The 15,082-nt window shown below is 40.0% G+C and overlaps 3 protein-coding genes across 5 annotated transcripts; all 3 read left to right on the top strand.

Moving 5' to 3' along the window:
• Nucleotides 1-53: 53 nt before the first annotated feature.
• Nucleotides 54-1,041, top strand: LOC148177530 (uncharacterized). Its single transcript, XM_088032000.1, has one exon. It carries the CDS (start codon nt 82-84, stop codon nt 1,030-1,032), a length of 951 nt encoding a protein of 316 aa, XP_087888126.1. The 5' UTR covers nt 54-81; the 3' UTR covers nt 1,033-1,041.
• A 7,076-nt stretch (nt 1,042-8,117) lies between these two features.
• On the top strand, nt 8,118-10,771 carry schlank (ceramide synthase schlank). 3 transcript variants are annotated; one of them, XM_088031992.1, is made up of 6 exons: nt 8,118-8,210; nt 8,576-8,782; nt 8,839-8,959; nt 9,003-9,205; nt 10,063-10,422; nt 10,468-10,771. In XM_088031992.1, the coding sequence occupies exons 2-6, from the start codon at nt 8,595-8,597 to the stop codon at nt 10,670-10,672; spliced, it is 1,077 nt and encodes a 358-aa protein (XP_087888118.1). In that variant the 5' UTR covers nt 8,118-8,210; nt 8,576-8,594; the 3' UTR covers nt 10,673-10,771. The 3 variants fall into 3 exon arrangements, with proteins under 3 accessions (XP_087888118.1, XP_087888117.1, XP_087888116.1); XM_088031991.1 differs by having other exon boundaries at nt 8,119-8,210; nt 8,565-8,782; XM_088031990.1 differs by lacking the exon at nt 8,118-8,210 and having other exon boundaries at nt 8,258-8,782.
• A 501-nt stretch (nt 10,772-11,272) lies between these two features.
• On the top strand, nt 11,273-14,709 carry LOC148177528 (TAR DNA-binding protein 43-like). The gene is made up of 6 exons (XM_088031967.1): nt 11,273-11,833; nt 12,670-12,839; nt 12,893-13,033; nt 13,259-13,691; nt 14,180-14,386; nt 14,524-14,709. Exons 1-6 carry the CDS (start codon nt 11,590-11,592, stop codon nt 14,679-14,681), a joined length of 1,353 nt encoding a protein of 450 aa, XP_087888093.1. The 5' UTR covers nt 11,273-11,589; the 3' UTR covers nt 14,682-14,709.
• Nucleotides 14,710-15,082: the final 373 nt, after the last annotated feature.

The raw sequence follows: 15,082 nt of genomic DNA, 5'->3' as shown, positions 1-15,082 counted from the left end.
AAGTTGGCACCCCTGCCTGGGAATCACAGCTCAAAATTGGCGCCAAATCTAACCTCAAAGTGTGTTAACCTCAATTTTACCATGCACCGTCGTGAAGTCTCGAAAATCCTCCAAAAAGCGCAGTCTGGGGACATCGCCCCCATCAAAGACCTCCAAAACCGTCTCCCCGATTTCCACTGGAGTTGTCTTAAATACGAAAACACAGGCGACACTGTGCTTCACTGCGCCGCCCGCTTAGGACACATCGAAACAATTGAATACTTACTCTCTTACACTCCTTCAGGAGTTGACTGTAAGAACAACGACGACAAAACGCCGCTCCACGAAGCAGCCCAGTTTTCCCAACCCTCCGCTGTGAGCCTCTTATTATCAAAAGGGGCGCAAGTTAACGCTCTAAAACGAGCAGACTGGACCCCCTTGATGCTAGCGTGCACAAAGAGCTGTTTAAACACTGTTAAAATCTTGCTGGAAAACAGGGCCTTGGTGAATTACCGGAATAAAGACGGATGGTCCTCGCTTCACCTTGCAGCTCGCGAGGGCTCCAAAGACATATTCCAACAGCTATTGGACAAAGGCGGTGACTTGAGCATCAGGACGAAAAACGGAAGATCTGTCTTACACGTAGCCGCCTTACATGGAAACTTAGAAATACTCAACATTCTTCTGGATTCTGGTCTAGATGTTAATATAAAAGACAACTGTGGGAACTCCCCGCTACACGAAGCAGTCTTAGGAAGACACCAGGAAGTGTGCCGGGCGTTGGTCAGCAAAGGCGCAGATGTCCTTAGCAGGAACAACGTGGATTTTAGTGTGTTACACTTGGCTGGTAGTGAGGGCTACAACGACATTGTTAAGTTTCTTGTAGAAGAACTCAATTTTGATGTTAACACGACCAATTCTAGTGGGTTTACCGCGCTGCATTGTGCCGCCAGGAAACAACAGAAGGACACTTGTCGTTTTTTGATTGGTTTAGGGTGTAGGGAAGACGTTTGTGATAAGTTTGGGCGAGTGGCTTCTGATTATTTTCAATAAAAATTGCATATGTCGTTGAAGTTAGCTTGGGATTGGCTTTTTGGTTGCGCCGTAACATAGGCAACACAACGAGCACTCGGCTTTTTTTACAGTAGACCAGACAAATTCTGGAATTTCGTGGGTATTTTCATGTTTTCGCTACTTTTCTTTCAAATTTATGGCAATTTGACTTTGGAATAATAACCTCCCATTGTAACAATTAATACTTTGGTGTAAAATATACAGAAAAGGGATAATCAAAGGGGGTTGTGCTGCCGCCTTTTTCATCACCGTTATCGTAAAAATCCAGCATCTACCCCGGTCGCAGTGATCCCAAAAAATAGAGAAAAATTCACTGATAAATCTCCCATATCAAGTTTGTCCCCACCAGCCGTCAGAGGGTTGTAATCTCGCCCCATTTATATTCACCCTCTAAAAATGTAAAAAGTCGAAAATGTACCCCAACGGCATTAGACCCAAAAAATAGAGAAAAATTCACTGATAAATCCCCCATATCAAGTTTGTCTCCACCAGCCGTCAGAGGGTTGTAATCTCGCCCCATTTATATTCACCCTCTAAAAATGTGAAAAGTCGAAAATGTACCCCAACGGCATTAGACCCAAAAAATAGAGAAAAATTCACTGATAAATCTCCCATATCAAGATTGTCTCCACCAGCCGTCAGAGGGTTGTAATCTCGCCCCATTTATATTCACCCTCTAAAAATGTAAAAAGTCGAAAATGTACCCCAACGGCATTAGACCCAAAAAATAGAGAAAAATTCACTGATAAATCTCCCATATCAAGTTTGTCCCCACCAGCCGTCAGAGGGTTGTAATCTCGCCCCATTTATATTCACCCTCTAAAAATGTGAAAAGTCGAAAATGTACCCCAATGGCATTAGACCCAAAAAATAGAGAAAAATTCACTGATAAATCCCCCATATCAAGTTTGTCTCCACCAGCCGTCAGAGGGTTGTAATCTCGCCCCATTTATATTCACCCTCTAAAAATGTAAAAAGTCGAAAATGTACCCCAACGGCATTAGACCCAAAAAATAGAGAAAAATTCACTGATAAATCCCCCATATCAAGTTTGTCTCCACCAGCCGTCAGAGGGTTGTAATCTCGCCCCATTTATATTCACCCTCTAAAAATGTGAAAAGTCGAAAATGTACCCCAACGGCATTAGACCCAAAAAATAGAGAAAAATTCACTGATAAATCTCCCATATCAAGATTGTCTCCACCAGCCGTCAGAGGGTTGTAATCTCGCCCCATTTATATTCACCCTCTAAAAATGTGAAAAGTCGAAAATGTACCCCAATGGCATTAGACCCAAAAAATAGAGAAAAATTCACTGATAAATCTCCCATATCAAGTTTGTCTCCACCAGCCGTCAGAGGGTTGTAATCTCGCCCCGTTTTAATTCACCCTCTAAAAATGTGAAAAGTCGAAAATGTACCCCAATGGCATTAGACCCAAAAAATAGAGAAAAATTCACTGATAAATCTCCCATATCAAGTTTGTCTCCACCAGCAGTCAGAGGGTTGTAATCTCGCCCCGTTTAAATTCACCCTGTAAAAATGTAAAAAATCGAAAATGTACCCCAACGGCATTAGACCCAAAAAATAGAGAAAAATTCACTGATAAATCTCCCATATCAAGTTTGTCTCCACCAGCCGTCAGAGGGTTGTAATCTCGCCCCATTTTAATTCACCCTCTAAAAATGTGAAAAGTCGAAAATGTACCCCAATGGCATTAGACCCAAAAAATAGAGAAAAATTCACTGATAAATCTCCCATATCAAGTTTGTCTCCACCAGCCGTCAGAGGGTTGTAATCTCGCCCCATTTATATTCACCCTCTAAAAATGTGAAAAGTCGAAAATGTACCCCAACGGCATTAGACCCAAAAAATAGAGAAAAATTCACTGATAAATCTCCCATATCAAGTTTGTCCCCACCAGCCGTCAGAGGGTTGTAATCTCGCCCCATTTATATTCACCCTCTAAAAATTTGAAAAGTCGAAAATGTACCCCAATGGCATTAGACCCAAAAAATAGAGAAAAATTCACTGATAAATCCCCCATATCAAGTTTGTCTCCACCAGCCGTCAGAGGGTTGTAATCTCGCCCCATTTATATTCACCCTCTAAAAATGTAAAAAGTCGAAAATGTACCCCAACGGCATTAGACCCAAAAAATAGAGAAAAATTCACTGATAAATCCCCCATATCAAGTTTGTCTCCACCAGCCGTCAGAGGGTTGTAATCTCGCCCCATTTATATTCACCCTCTAAAAATGTGAAAAGTCGAAAATGTACCCCAACGGCATTAGACCCAAAAAATAGAGAAAAATTCACTGATAAATCTCCCATATCAAGATTGTCTCCACCAGCCGTCAGAGGGTTGTAATCTCGCCCCATTTATATTCACCCTCTAAAAATGTGAAAAGTCGAAAATGTACCCCAATGGCATTAGACCCAAAAAATAGAGAAAAATTCACTGATAAATCTCCCATATCAAGTTTGTCCCCACCAGCCGTCAGAGGGTTGTAATCTCGCCCCATTTATATTCACCCTCTAAAAATGTGAAAGGTCGAAAATGTACCCCAACGGCATTAGACCCAAAAAATAGAGAAAAATTCACTGATAAATCTCCCATATCAAGTTTGTCTCCACCAGCCGTCAGAGGGTTGTAATCTCGCCCCATTTTAATTCACCCTCTAAAAATATGAAAAATCGAAAATGTACCTAAATGGCATTAGACCCAAAAAATAGAGAAAAATTCACTGATGAATCTCCCATATCAAGTTTGTCTCCACCAGCCGTCAGAGGGTTGTAATCTCGCCCCGTTTAAATTCACCCTGTAAAAATGTAAAAAATCGAAAATGTACCCCAATGGCATTCGACCCAAAAAATAGAGAAAAATTCACTGATAAAGCTCCCATATCAAGTTTCCCTCCACCAGCCGTCAGAGGATTGTAATTTCGCCCCATTTTAATTCACCCTCTAAAATTGTAAAAAATCGAAAATGTTCCCCAATGGAATTAATGTTAGAAAATAGAAAAAAAAATCCTAATTAATTCCATTAATCACATTTGCTTCCAAAAACTATCAGATTGTAATGTTTAATTATTTTACCTTTAAAACAAAAGAGAGAGTGTTTTTCTGGCAACCCAGAATACACCTTTCTTTGTAATAAGTTGCAGTGTCATTTTTTTTAAGTTTGAATTTACCGGCAAATTGTTTTTTCTTCAGGATAGAGTAACACCAATTTATCAGAAAAATTACATATTTGGTTAAAAACTTTAAAAAAAAAATCACAAATGAGGGGTTTAAAACTGAGATGAACCAAATTTATTTTAGGTGAGTCCAGTTCGAGGATCGCAAAATAAGTTTAAACTTCATAATTTTGTGTAAATTTGAGCTACAATTTCCAATTTCTGTTCAGTTTTTATTTTCAAAAAATGTATTTCAAAAATTAAATACAAAATTACGCCAGGTATGAGTTTCATGCATCACAAAACACAATCAATTAGTGATAAGTGATAAGCCATAATTTTATGCTAATGTTGTACTGAGTTTTACTGTATATTCTAAATTTTGTGTTTTTTACGTTTTCCAGTTATTTTAAAAAACACAGAGCTAAGATGACTGAAACGGCCTCCTCCGAGAAAAAAACAGAATATGTACACATTTTACTGATTCTGAATTAAAAAAAATATGCTCAGATGCCTAACTTTATCTACTTGTGAGATAATTTAAAAATTCTAAATTTAATTAATAGAAAATAACGATGTGCCGGTAAATTCAAAATTCCGAAAATCTAAATAAGCACTATACAATACACAGATAGTGTATTATGGGTTGCCAAAAAAAAAATAATTTATTTAATAAGCCTGACAACCCCCTAACGGCTGATGGAAACAAATATGATATAGGAGATTATTCGATAAATTGTTCTCTATTTTTTGGGTCTAATGCCATTAGAGTACATTTTCGATTTTTTACATTTTTACAGGGTGAATTTAAACGGGGCGAGATTACAACTCTCTCACGGTTGGTGAAAACAAACTTGATATGGGAGCTTTATCAGTGAATTTTTCTCTAATTTTTGGGTCTAATGCCATTGAGGTACATTTTCAAATTTTCACATTTTGAGAGGGTGAATTAAAATGGGGCGAGATTACAACCCTCTGACGGCTGGTGGAGACAAACTTGATATGGGAGCCTTATCAGTGAATTTTTCTCTATTTTTTGGGTCTAATGCCGTTGGGGTACATTTTCGATTTTTTACATTTTTACAGGGTGAATTTAAACGGGGCGAGATTACAACCCTCTGACGGCTGGTGGAGACAAACTTGATATGGGAGATTTATCAGTGAATTTTTCTCTATTTTTTGGGTCTAATGCCGTTGGGGTACATTTTCGATTTTTTACATTTTTACAGGGTGAATATAAATGGGGCGAGATTACAACCCTCTGACGGCTGGTGGAGACAAACTTGATATGGGAGATTTATCAGTAAATTTTTCTCTATTTTTTGGGTCTAATGCCGTTGGGGTACATTTTCGATTTTTTACATTTTTACAGGGTGAATTTAAACGGGGCGAGATTACAACCCTCTGACGGCTGGTGGAGACAAACTTGATATGGGAGATTTATCAGTGAATTTTTCTCTATTTTTTGGGTCTAATGCCGTTGGGGTACATTTTCGATTTTTTACATTTTTACAGGGTGAATATAAATAGGGCGAGATTACAACCCTCTGACGGCTGGTGGAGACAAACTTGATATGGGAGATTTATCAGTGAATTTTTCTCTATTTTTTGGGTCTAATGCCATTGGGGTACATTTTCGACTTTTCACATTTTTAGAGGGTGAATATAAATGGGGCGAGATTACAACCCTCTGACGGCTGGTGGAGACAAACTTGATATGGGAGATTTATCAGTGAATTTTTCTCTATTTTTTGGGTCTAATGGCATTGGGGTACATTTTCGACTTTTCACATTTTTAGAGGGTGAATTAAAATGGGGCGAGATTACAACCCTCTGACGGCTGGTGGAGACAAACTTGATATGGGAGATTTATCAGTGAATTTTTCTCTATTTTTTGGGTCTAATGCCATTGGGGTACATTTTCGACTTTTCACATTTTTAGAGGGTGAATTAAAATGGGGCGAGATTACAACCCTCTGACGGCTGGTGGAGACAAACTTGATATGGGAGATTTATCAGTGAATTTTTCTCTATTTTTTGGGTCTAATGCCATTGGGGTACATTTTCGACTTTTCACATTTTTAGAGGGTGAATATAAATGGGGCGAGATTACAACCCTCTGACGGCTGGTGGGGACAATCTTGATATGGGAGATTTATCAGTGAATTTTTCTCTATTTTTTGGGTCTAATGCCGTTGGGGTACATATTGGACTTTTCACATTTTTAGAGGGTGAATATAAATAGGGCGAGATTACAACCCTCTGACGGCTGGTGGAGACAAACTTGATATGGGGGATTTATCAGTGAATTTTTCTCTATTTTTTGGGTCTAATGCCGTTGGGGTACATTTTCGACTTTTCACATTTTTAGAGGGTGAATTAAAATGGGGCGAGATTACAACCCTCTGACGGCTGGTGGAGACAATCTTGATATGAGAGATTTATCAGTGAATTTTTCTCTATTTTTTGGGTCTAATGCCGTTGGGGTACATTTTCGACTTTTCACATTTTTAGAGGGTGAATATAAATGGGGCGAGATTACAACCCTCTGACGGCTGGTGGAGACAAACTTGATATGGGAGATTTATCAGTGAATTTTTCTCTATTTTTTGGGTCTAATGCCATTGGGGTACATTTTCGACTTTTCACATTTTTAGAGGGTAAATTAAAATGGGGCGAGATTACAACCCTCTGACGGCTGGTGGAGACAAACTTGATATGGGAGATTTATCAGTGAATTTTTCTCTATTTTTTGGGTCTAATGCCGTTGGGGTACATTTTCGATTTTTTACATTTTTACAGGGTGAATTTAAACGGGGCGAGATTACAACCCTCTGACGGCTGGTGGAGACAAACTTGATATGGGAGATTTATCAGTGAATTTTTCTCTATTTTTTGGGTCTAATGCCGTTGGGGTACATTTTCGACTTTTCACATTTTTAGAGGGTGAATTTAAATGGGGCGAGATTACAACCCTCTGACGGCTGGTGGAGACAATCTTGATATGGGAGATTTATCAGTGAATTTTTCTCTATTTTTTGGGTCTAATGCCGTTGGGGTACATTTTCGACTTTTCACATTTTTAGAGGGTGAATATAAATGGGGCGAGATTACAACCCTCTGACGGCTGGTGGAGACAAACTTGATATGGGGGATTTATCAGTGAATTTTTCTCTATTTTTTGGGTCTAATGCCGTTGGGGTACATTTTCGACTTTTTACATTTTTAGAGGGTGAATATAAATGGGGCGAGATTACAACCCTCTGACGGCTGGTGGGGACAAACTTGATATGGGAGATTTATCAGTGAATTTTTCTCTATTTTTTGGGATCACTGCGACCGGGGTAGATGCTGGATTTTTACGATAACGGTGATGAAAAAGGCGGCAGCACAACCCCCTTTGATTATCCCTTTTCTGTATATTTTACACCAAAGTATTGATTGTTACAATGGGAGGTTATTATTCCAAAGTCAAATTGCCATAAATTTGAAAGAAAAGTAGCGAAAACATGAAAATACCCACGAAATTCCAGAATTTGTCTGGTCTACTGTAAAAAAAGCCGAGTGCTCGTTGTGTTGCCTATGTTACGGCGCAACCAAAAAGCCAATCCCAAGCTAACTTCAACGACATAAATTGCATTTAGAGTTTTGACGTATACTATAATGGTACCAGTTAAGAAAAGACGTGACTTTCTATTAACTTAAATTTAACTCATCATCTGAAATAAGAAAAGACGTGACTTCTTAAATTCAGGGCCGATTCATTTACACATTATTTCAGAAGACGAAAAAATTAGAAAAACTGGTGAAAGGGGTCGGAAACTCATCAAAAGCTTCAGTGTATAGTTTGTTGTATAACCACCAGAGTGTGCGCACAGTTCCAAGAAACTCATGGATTTTCCGAGCTTTGCGTGTTGTTGAGGTCTGTCTTTCCCCCTTGACCACCAATACAGCAACCCTCGAGTTAATGACCCAACAAAGGTATTTCATCGATTTTCCGGTTGTACCCTAACCTAACGATGACGTCCTGCATTTAACCTCAGCACACCTCTCTTTTTATGAATTAATTGGATGATGATTGAACACGAATCTTATCAGAATCACTCAGAATTGTTGTTTTTTGTCAACTAATGAGTCACCTGCCTCAATTTCCATTGTATGTAAAGATCGTATGATCGGCAATCCGTCACGCAGAGTAACTCCAGTACGCGATCAAAATGACATGAGTAATTCGAGGGTGTTGTCTGTTTTCCGTTTAAATTCCGAAATAAAACACCACCGGCGTTGAAATTCCACTTCTAGGTTAAGTTAAGAGTATGTTCTATTAGTGTTTAGTGGAATTTAAGTGATTGGAAATAAGAAATCATGGCTGGGCTGTACCGAACTGTGATGGACACTTTTTGGAACGAGTACATTTGGTTGCCCCCCAACACGACATGGAAGGACATAGCCCCTGAGTCAAGCAGCGAAATTCATCATCCCGACCACAGACACCTCCTGTACCCCCTGCCTATGGCTTTCGTTATGCTCGCATTGCGATATGTCCTCGAAAAGTAAATTGAGGTTATGATTACCGCTTTGTTGTAATTTCATTACTTAATGTTTCCAGGTATTGGTTCGCCCCCGTGGGGCTTTCGTTAGGCATTAAAAACACGAAACCAAAGAAAGCCCCGTTTAATAGCGTCCTGGAGAAGGCTTATATCAATTCAAAGAGATGGAAACACAAACAGGTACCCCCTTGCCCCACGCGTTACCCCTAATAACCCCGTTTAGATTCAAGGCTTGGCGAAGCAAGTGGATTTGAGTGAACGCCAAGTTGAGAGATGGTTAAGGCTACGAAAAGGTCAAAACAAACCCTCCACTTTAACAAAATTCTGTGAAAACTCCTGGAGGTGTCTGTACTACACGTCTAGCTTTATCTACGGCCTCGTTGTGCTTTGGAACAAGCCGTGGCTGTGGAGCATCAATGAATGCTGGTGAGTCAACACCAAATTGTGTCAAGGCTAATTAATCAATTTGGGAAAACAGATTTTATTGTACATATTTAACTTAATTACATTCGTGGTTTGCGAGATCAGTCAACGGTGGGCTTCTTACGGCGTAGACGAAATGACATGCTCCGTTTTCTGTGAGGTTTGTCATCAATTGACATTTTCTCAGCTATAGCAACGAGTTGCTCCACTTTAGTGTCTGTTTTAAGAGGACGCCGCAAATGGGAGCAGTCACTCGCCTCGTAGATGTCAGGGGGCGGCTTGGGGCGGCCTATGAACGATTTCGCTCGTTGCAGCATTTTGGGCAGAACACGCAACGATTACTGATTTTATCATTTAATATAATTGTTATAGACTTCGCGATTATTGATAAGATCAGGTGCAATTATCGATAATTTTGTTTCTTTCGAAATTTGATAAAATTTGTAATGAGTAATGGTTTTTATTGTGATATCTCAGAAGTAGCAATTAGTGTGGAATTATAAAGATTGTAAAAAACTCTCTAAAAACCCTAATCTTGTTGGTAGTACTGTTTAATTATGAATTTTTTAACAATTATTGTTGTGAAACTTCTATTTGCGGCGATTACCTAGTAGTTTTTATTGTCTATTATGCACGTAAATGGCCTCGTTACTTTTATCGTCTCTAATTACTGGTTTACTGGAAAAACATTTTTATGTAATGACACCGATAAAATAAGTTGAATAAACTTGTCAAGAAGGAGAATTGCGATTTTGAAATCGTTATCAGGAGGCCTTGGATAGTTTTATGTTGGTACCTCTGTCAAATTAGGATAGATCAGGCTTGCCACCACAACGCCAGTAACCAACTCTTTGTTTCAGGAATGGCTTTCCCCACCAAAGCGTAACAAACGATATTTGGTGGTACTACATGATCTCCATGTCCTTCTACTGGTCCCTTTGCGTGAGCCAGTTCTTCGATGTGAAACGTAAAGACTTCTGGCAAATGTTCATCCATCACATCGCCACTATCGTCCTAATGGTTCTTTCCTGGGTAGTGAACGTTTTCCGCGTCGGTAGTCTCGTCCTAGTCGTCCACGATTGTGCCGATATTTTCCTAGAAGCGGCGAAAATGGCCAAATATTCGGGTTACCAGAAGATCTGTGACACAATTTTTGGTGTTTTTACAGTTCTATGGATAGTGACAAGACTGGGCGTATATCCCTTTTGGATCATCAGAAAGTAAGGGCAAAAAAACTCGTTTTTTGTATTAAATTTCTGTTGCAGTACTTCGATCGACGCGCCGAAAATCGTCCCAATGTTCCCAGCTTACTACATTTTTAATAGTTTGCTCTGTGTTTTGCTAGTTCTGCATATTTTCTGGACATACTTAATACTAAAAATTGTTGCGAATTCCTTGAATGCTGGACAAATGGAAGGCGATATTAGATCCAGCAGTGACGACTACAGTGAAGATTCCAAATCTCAATGATATTTTATGGGAAATCGATGGTTTTTATCGTACTTGTCAGAGCTTCGGTGGCTTTAAACGTATCGGACGAGCCGTATTTTTCATTCTTCACTTACACTGTTGTACAAAATCTTATTTTGTACTTATTTGTAAAAAAATTCTCTTTATCTGATTACGATTTACATTGTAAAATCATGTTTAGTTTATGTTGTTTATAAATGGAAGTCCAAAGTTTACCAAAATGTTTTTTGGAAATGCGAGTGTTTTTCTGAGCCCGGTCCTGGAAAGCCTTGAAATCCTGACCCGGCGCATCCACCATTTGATGTTTTAATGTTTTGAAGGAGGTAACGCCATCTTGATGGTTTAAATGGACAAAAATCTGTTATTTTGGGGCTGCTAGACCGGCGAACATAAAAGTAAAAATCAGATGTAGGTACTTAAATTTGAAGATTTTTTTTTCTCATGACTAAGCGAGGTTTCAGTATCAATTGCTTCTTATTCCTAGAGATGTTCTAAGACTAGTCGTACTGTGGTTGCTTGAATTTGCGTGAAAAACGTGAAATCAATTTTTTCAATTGTGCGCGGTTTAAATTTCGCGCGGCTCCGCCACCTGTCATTTGTCATCTCTCAACTCCCAGTCAACCTCTTAATTTTCAACAATAAAACCGCTGTAACCTCCATCTCGGGTCTTATACCTCCACAATGCATCATTTAGGGTCCCCCAAACTCGCCAATCGCCCCCATTAAGATCAAATTTCGCCATAAACCCGAATCTCGGTCAACCAATCAAGTGTGTCCAAACCGGAAGTACGTCAAAAACAAATACGCATCTGCATTGACCGGCCATTTTATTTTCGGTGACAAGTGCGTGCATCTAGCGTATTTACAAATACGCTTAATTTTAAGGTGTGTGATTGTGTGAGGGTGCGTGAGTGAGAATGTCGGTGGAATATCTGCAAGTGGCTGAAGATGAGGGCGAGGAACCCATCGAACTCCCCACTGAAGATGATGGAACTCTGCTTTTGAGCACCCTCTCGGCACAGTTCCCGGGCTCCTCGGGACTCAAATACAGAAATCCAGAGACGAAAGCGATGAGAGGGGTGCGTTTGAGTGAAGGGAGGCTGCATCCGCCACCGGAAATAGGATGGGGGTCGCAGATTTTCTATTGTGTTTTTCCCAAAGGTTGGTATCCGTGGGGGCCCGATCTGTGGGGAAATTACAGCGCGCTTCATTGATTACTTACATCACAGCAAGCCTTGGATTATTTTTGGACAATTGGTCACAGTGTCAAATTTGATATTCAATGACTCACGTGACAGGGAATTTTTTATTTGATGTGGCATCGGTCCGAGACACCTGTTCATAGGGGAAATTAATGGTTGGAATAGGTTAGTTTCCAGGCCGTTCATTGACCACTGTTGAATTCACACCGTCTCAGTAGCCTTAGAATTTGAACAACGGTTGGTAGCCGTGTCTATTGACAGTTCAAGTTCCATCTAAGAGGCGTTGCATATTTTTAATGTTGGTAGCTTCAATATACATTTTTAGGCCGGCGTCTATTTTTAATGTTTTTGGAGACATAAAGGCCTTCAAAAAAGAAACTAGATATTGTTTTTGTTTACCGGTTATTAATTGACAAAGGTATTTTAAACGAGGTTAGAATGTTTTATTTCCAAAATGTTACTAGGAGAGTAAAAGTCACTAGATCAGAATTCTTTTTTGATTCTCAAAATTTTGTTGACCTAAAAAATAGTGAGGATTACACGTCCGAAAATGCTTTTGGAAGTCTTCGACTCCGTCTCGTCTTCGCAATTTCACTCGACTTCCAAAAGAGCATTTTCCGGCCTTGTGATCCAAATTACTATCATCGAATTTGACGTTTTGGAATTTAATCTTTGAAATGAGTCTAAATTTAACGATAGATACAAGTCTGTTGGACTAGATGGTATAATTTTATGCTACCATATGGTCTCTTTTTACACATTTTCGGGTATAACTTCTATATTCTTTTTTTCCAGAAAACAAGCGAAAATCCGACGACAACTTAGAGAATAGCACAGCAAAAACAAAGCGCATGGAAACAAAGTTAAGATGTACAGATTTAATAGTGTTAGGCTTGCCATGGAAAACCACAGAACAGAATCTTCGAGAGTACTTTGAAACTTTTGGTGAAGTGCTAATGGCTCAGGTGCGTCACGTTTCACTTTTGTATGTGTTTTAGTAACATTCTCACTCTTCCAGGTCAAAAAAGACCCTAAAACAGGACAATCCAAAGGTTTCGGTTTTATCAGGTTCGCATCATATGAATCACAGATGAGAGTGTTGGCACAGAGGCATATGATTGATGGAAGGTGGTGTGATGTGAAAGTGCCCAATTCTAAAGTAAGTGGAGGAAAAAAGAGTCCCTGAAACAAGTTGGGGATTTTTCACATGACGCCCGGTTTTAGGGAGATTATGCGTAGAGTAGTTAAAATGTAGAGTAATTTAAAACAGCTTATCTTAATCTTGGGCGTTGGAATGTTGCACGTCATTTGCAAACAATTTAAGTAGTATTGAAATATTCATATTATCGCCATTCCTTTGTTCTCAACATTTTTTCTCTTCCAGGAAGGCTTGATCCAACAAGTCCCGTGCAAAGTGTTCATTGGTCGTTGCACCGAAGAGTTAACCGCCGACGATCTCCGCGAATATTTCGGCAAATACGGCGAAGTCACCGACGTCTTTATCCCAAAACCCTTCCGAGCATTCAGTTTCGTCACATTTTTGGATCCGGAAGTAGCGCAGAGTTTATGCGGGGAAGATCATATCATTAAGGGTGTTTCGGTACATGTTTCTAACGCCGCACCTAAATCGGAAACACGGGGCGGTGGATATGGGGGTGGAGGGCCACGAGGAGGTAACCACGGAAACAATAGGAGCGGTCCTGGACCGGACGGACCGGGAATGTACCAACAGAGATATAATCCAGGACCTAATCAAGCGAGCTGGAATAATCAAGGACCCAGGGGGAACATCGACATGCCTAATTTACAGGCTCTGGGTATGTTTATTTCGTGTTTGTGTTGTAGAATCTAAAACTGGCTTGAACCGGCTCAATTTGAGTTGATGAAAAATCGATTTTCTTGGGGGTGTGAGGGTGATATGAAATAATTGATTGTAACGCGACGTGGGCTTAATGAGGATGTGCAGTGTCGCCGTCCTGTTGAAAATTCCAGTGGTGTTACAGTCATTTATGGGGTTCCTTTGGTTTGCTTGATACTTTTTTCCCTAGTGAAGCTGTTAACCCCCGCGTCCTTCGTGAATTCCTCTCCCAAACTCCCCCTGGCCAAATTATCCGCGGAGGTAATGTTCCTTGATGCATTAAGATAATGATCATAGATTGTGTCGCCCAGTGATTTGTAGGTTGATGGTTTAGTTGGTTGCATAGAAGAATTGTGTTTTTTTTTAATGTAACGTATGTCGTTTAAATAAAATGCTTGATGTTTGGATGTCACTAAACCAATTGATGAATGTGAAACCGTCCTATAGGTATAACCGGTCAAGGGCAGCAGGGTAGTAACCAGCAAAGTTGCAACCCACTCGGTTTGGGTTTGAACTTGAGCGCTTTACCAATGAACCCCGCTCTGGTCGCTGCCGCATTGAACCAAGCCGGCTGGGGGCTAATCGGTAATTTGCAGAATCAACCCGAACCTAATTTCAATCAGGGCTTCAACAACGGCCCCAACAATAACAGCGGTAAGGGTTCAGTACACTGTTGCTTAGACGGGTTTCGTGTGAGTAGTAAGAAATCGATCGATCAGGATGATCCTCCTGTTACTTTCTTACTCACACCAACCGTCTTTCACTCTTAACTGTCATATTTGGGGTTGCAGGCAACACACCGAACGGCAGCAACCAGGGGGGTAGCAGCAATCCGGGATTCCTGAATTGGATGAATCAAGGCGGCGGTCAGAACCAAGATGGCGGCCAATGGCCGCGGCCGCCTCCTCAACAAGCTCAGGAGAATAAAGGATTTCTCAAGTACGACTAAATCAAATATACTTTAATCTTTCACCCAATCCAGTACTTTCTTCTCTTTTTTATTTGGTTGTCTTCTCTCTCGAAATCGCCCACTAGTGTGTGTCTCTCATAAGATAATATATATTTCACAGAAGCACAGAGCAAACGTTTCGGAAAGCGCAGGGTTGTGTGAATGCGATTGAAATTTCGTTACGTTTTACAGTTATGTTTGTTACTTGAGGACTAGTCAATTTCGATAAAATATACTCACAGAAAGATGTGCGCGATGATTGGGTTTTGTATATAATGTGGACTTCAGGGGGCTTTCCGGAAGATTTGCTCGCTGTAGTTTAGAGGGTAGAACATGTAACACTATTTTTTGTTATTTTTGTTACACCGCGTTCGGTGTTTTTTTATTTTTTATCCTATTTC

This window comes from Gnatocerus cornutus, chromosome 3, assembly GCF_029298725.1.
Source record: "Gnatocerus cornutus isolate USDA-ARS CGAHR chromosome 3, icGnaCorn1.1, whole genome shotgun sequence".
Classification (NCBI taxonomy): Eukaryota; Metazoa; Arthropoda; class Insecta; order Coleoptera; family Tenebrionidae; genus Gnatocerus; species Gnatocerus cornutus.
The sequence above is the reverse complement of the archived record's forward strand: the minus strand, read 5'-3'. Positions and strand labels throughout refer to the sequence as shown.

Coding starts and splice junctions, on each gene's coding strand:
- LOC148177528 (XM_088031967.1), top strand. CDS start 11,590: ATGTCGGTGGAATATCTGCAAGTGGCTGAAGATGAGGGCGAGGAACCC. Junction 12,840..12,892: donor GTGAAGTGCTAATGGCTCAG/GTGCGTCACGTT, acceptor TCACTCTTCCAG/GTCAAAAAAGACCCTAAAAC. Junction 13,692..14,179: donor GCCTAATTTACAGGCTCTGG/GTATGTTTATTT, acceptor ACCGTCCTATAG/GTATAACCGGTCAAGGGCAG.
- LOC148177530 (XM_088032000.1), top strand. CDS start 82: ATGCACCGTCGTGAAGTCTCGAAAATCCTCCAAAAAGCGCAGTCTGGG.
- schlank (XM_088031992.1), top strand. CDS start 8,595: ATGGCTGGGCTGTACCGAACTGTGATGGACACTTTTTGGAACGAGTAC. Junction 8,783..8,838: donor TTGCGATATGTCCTCGAAAA/GTAAATTGAGGT, acceptor TAATGTTTCCAG/GTATTGGTTCGCCCCCGTGG. Junction 9,206..10,062: donor TGGAGCATCAATGAATGCTG/GTGAGTCAACAC, acceptor TCTTTGTTTCAG/GAATGGCTTTCCCCACCAAA.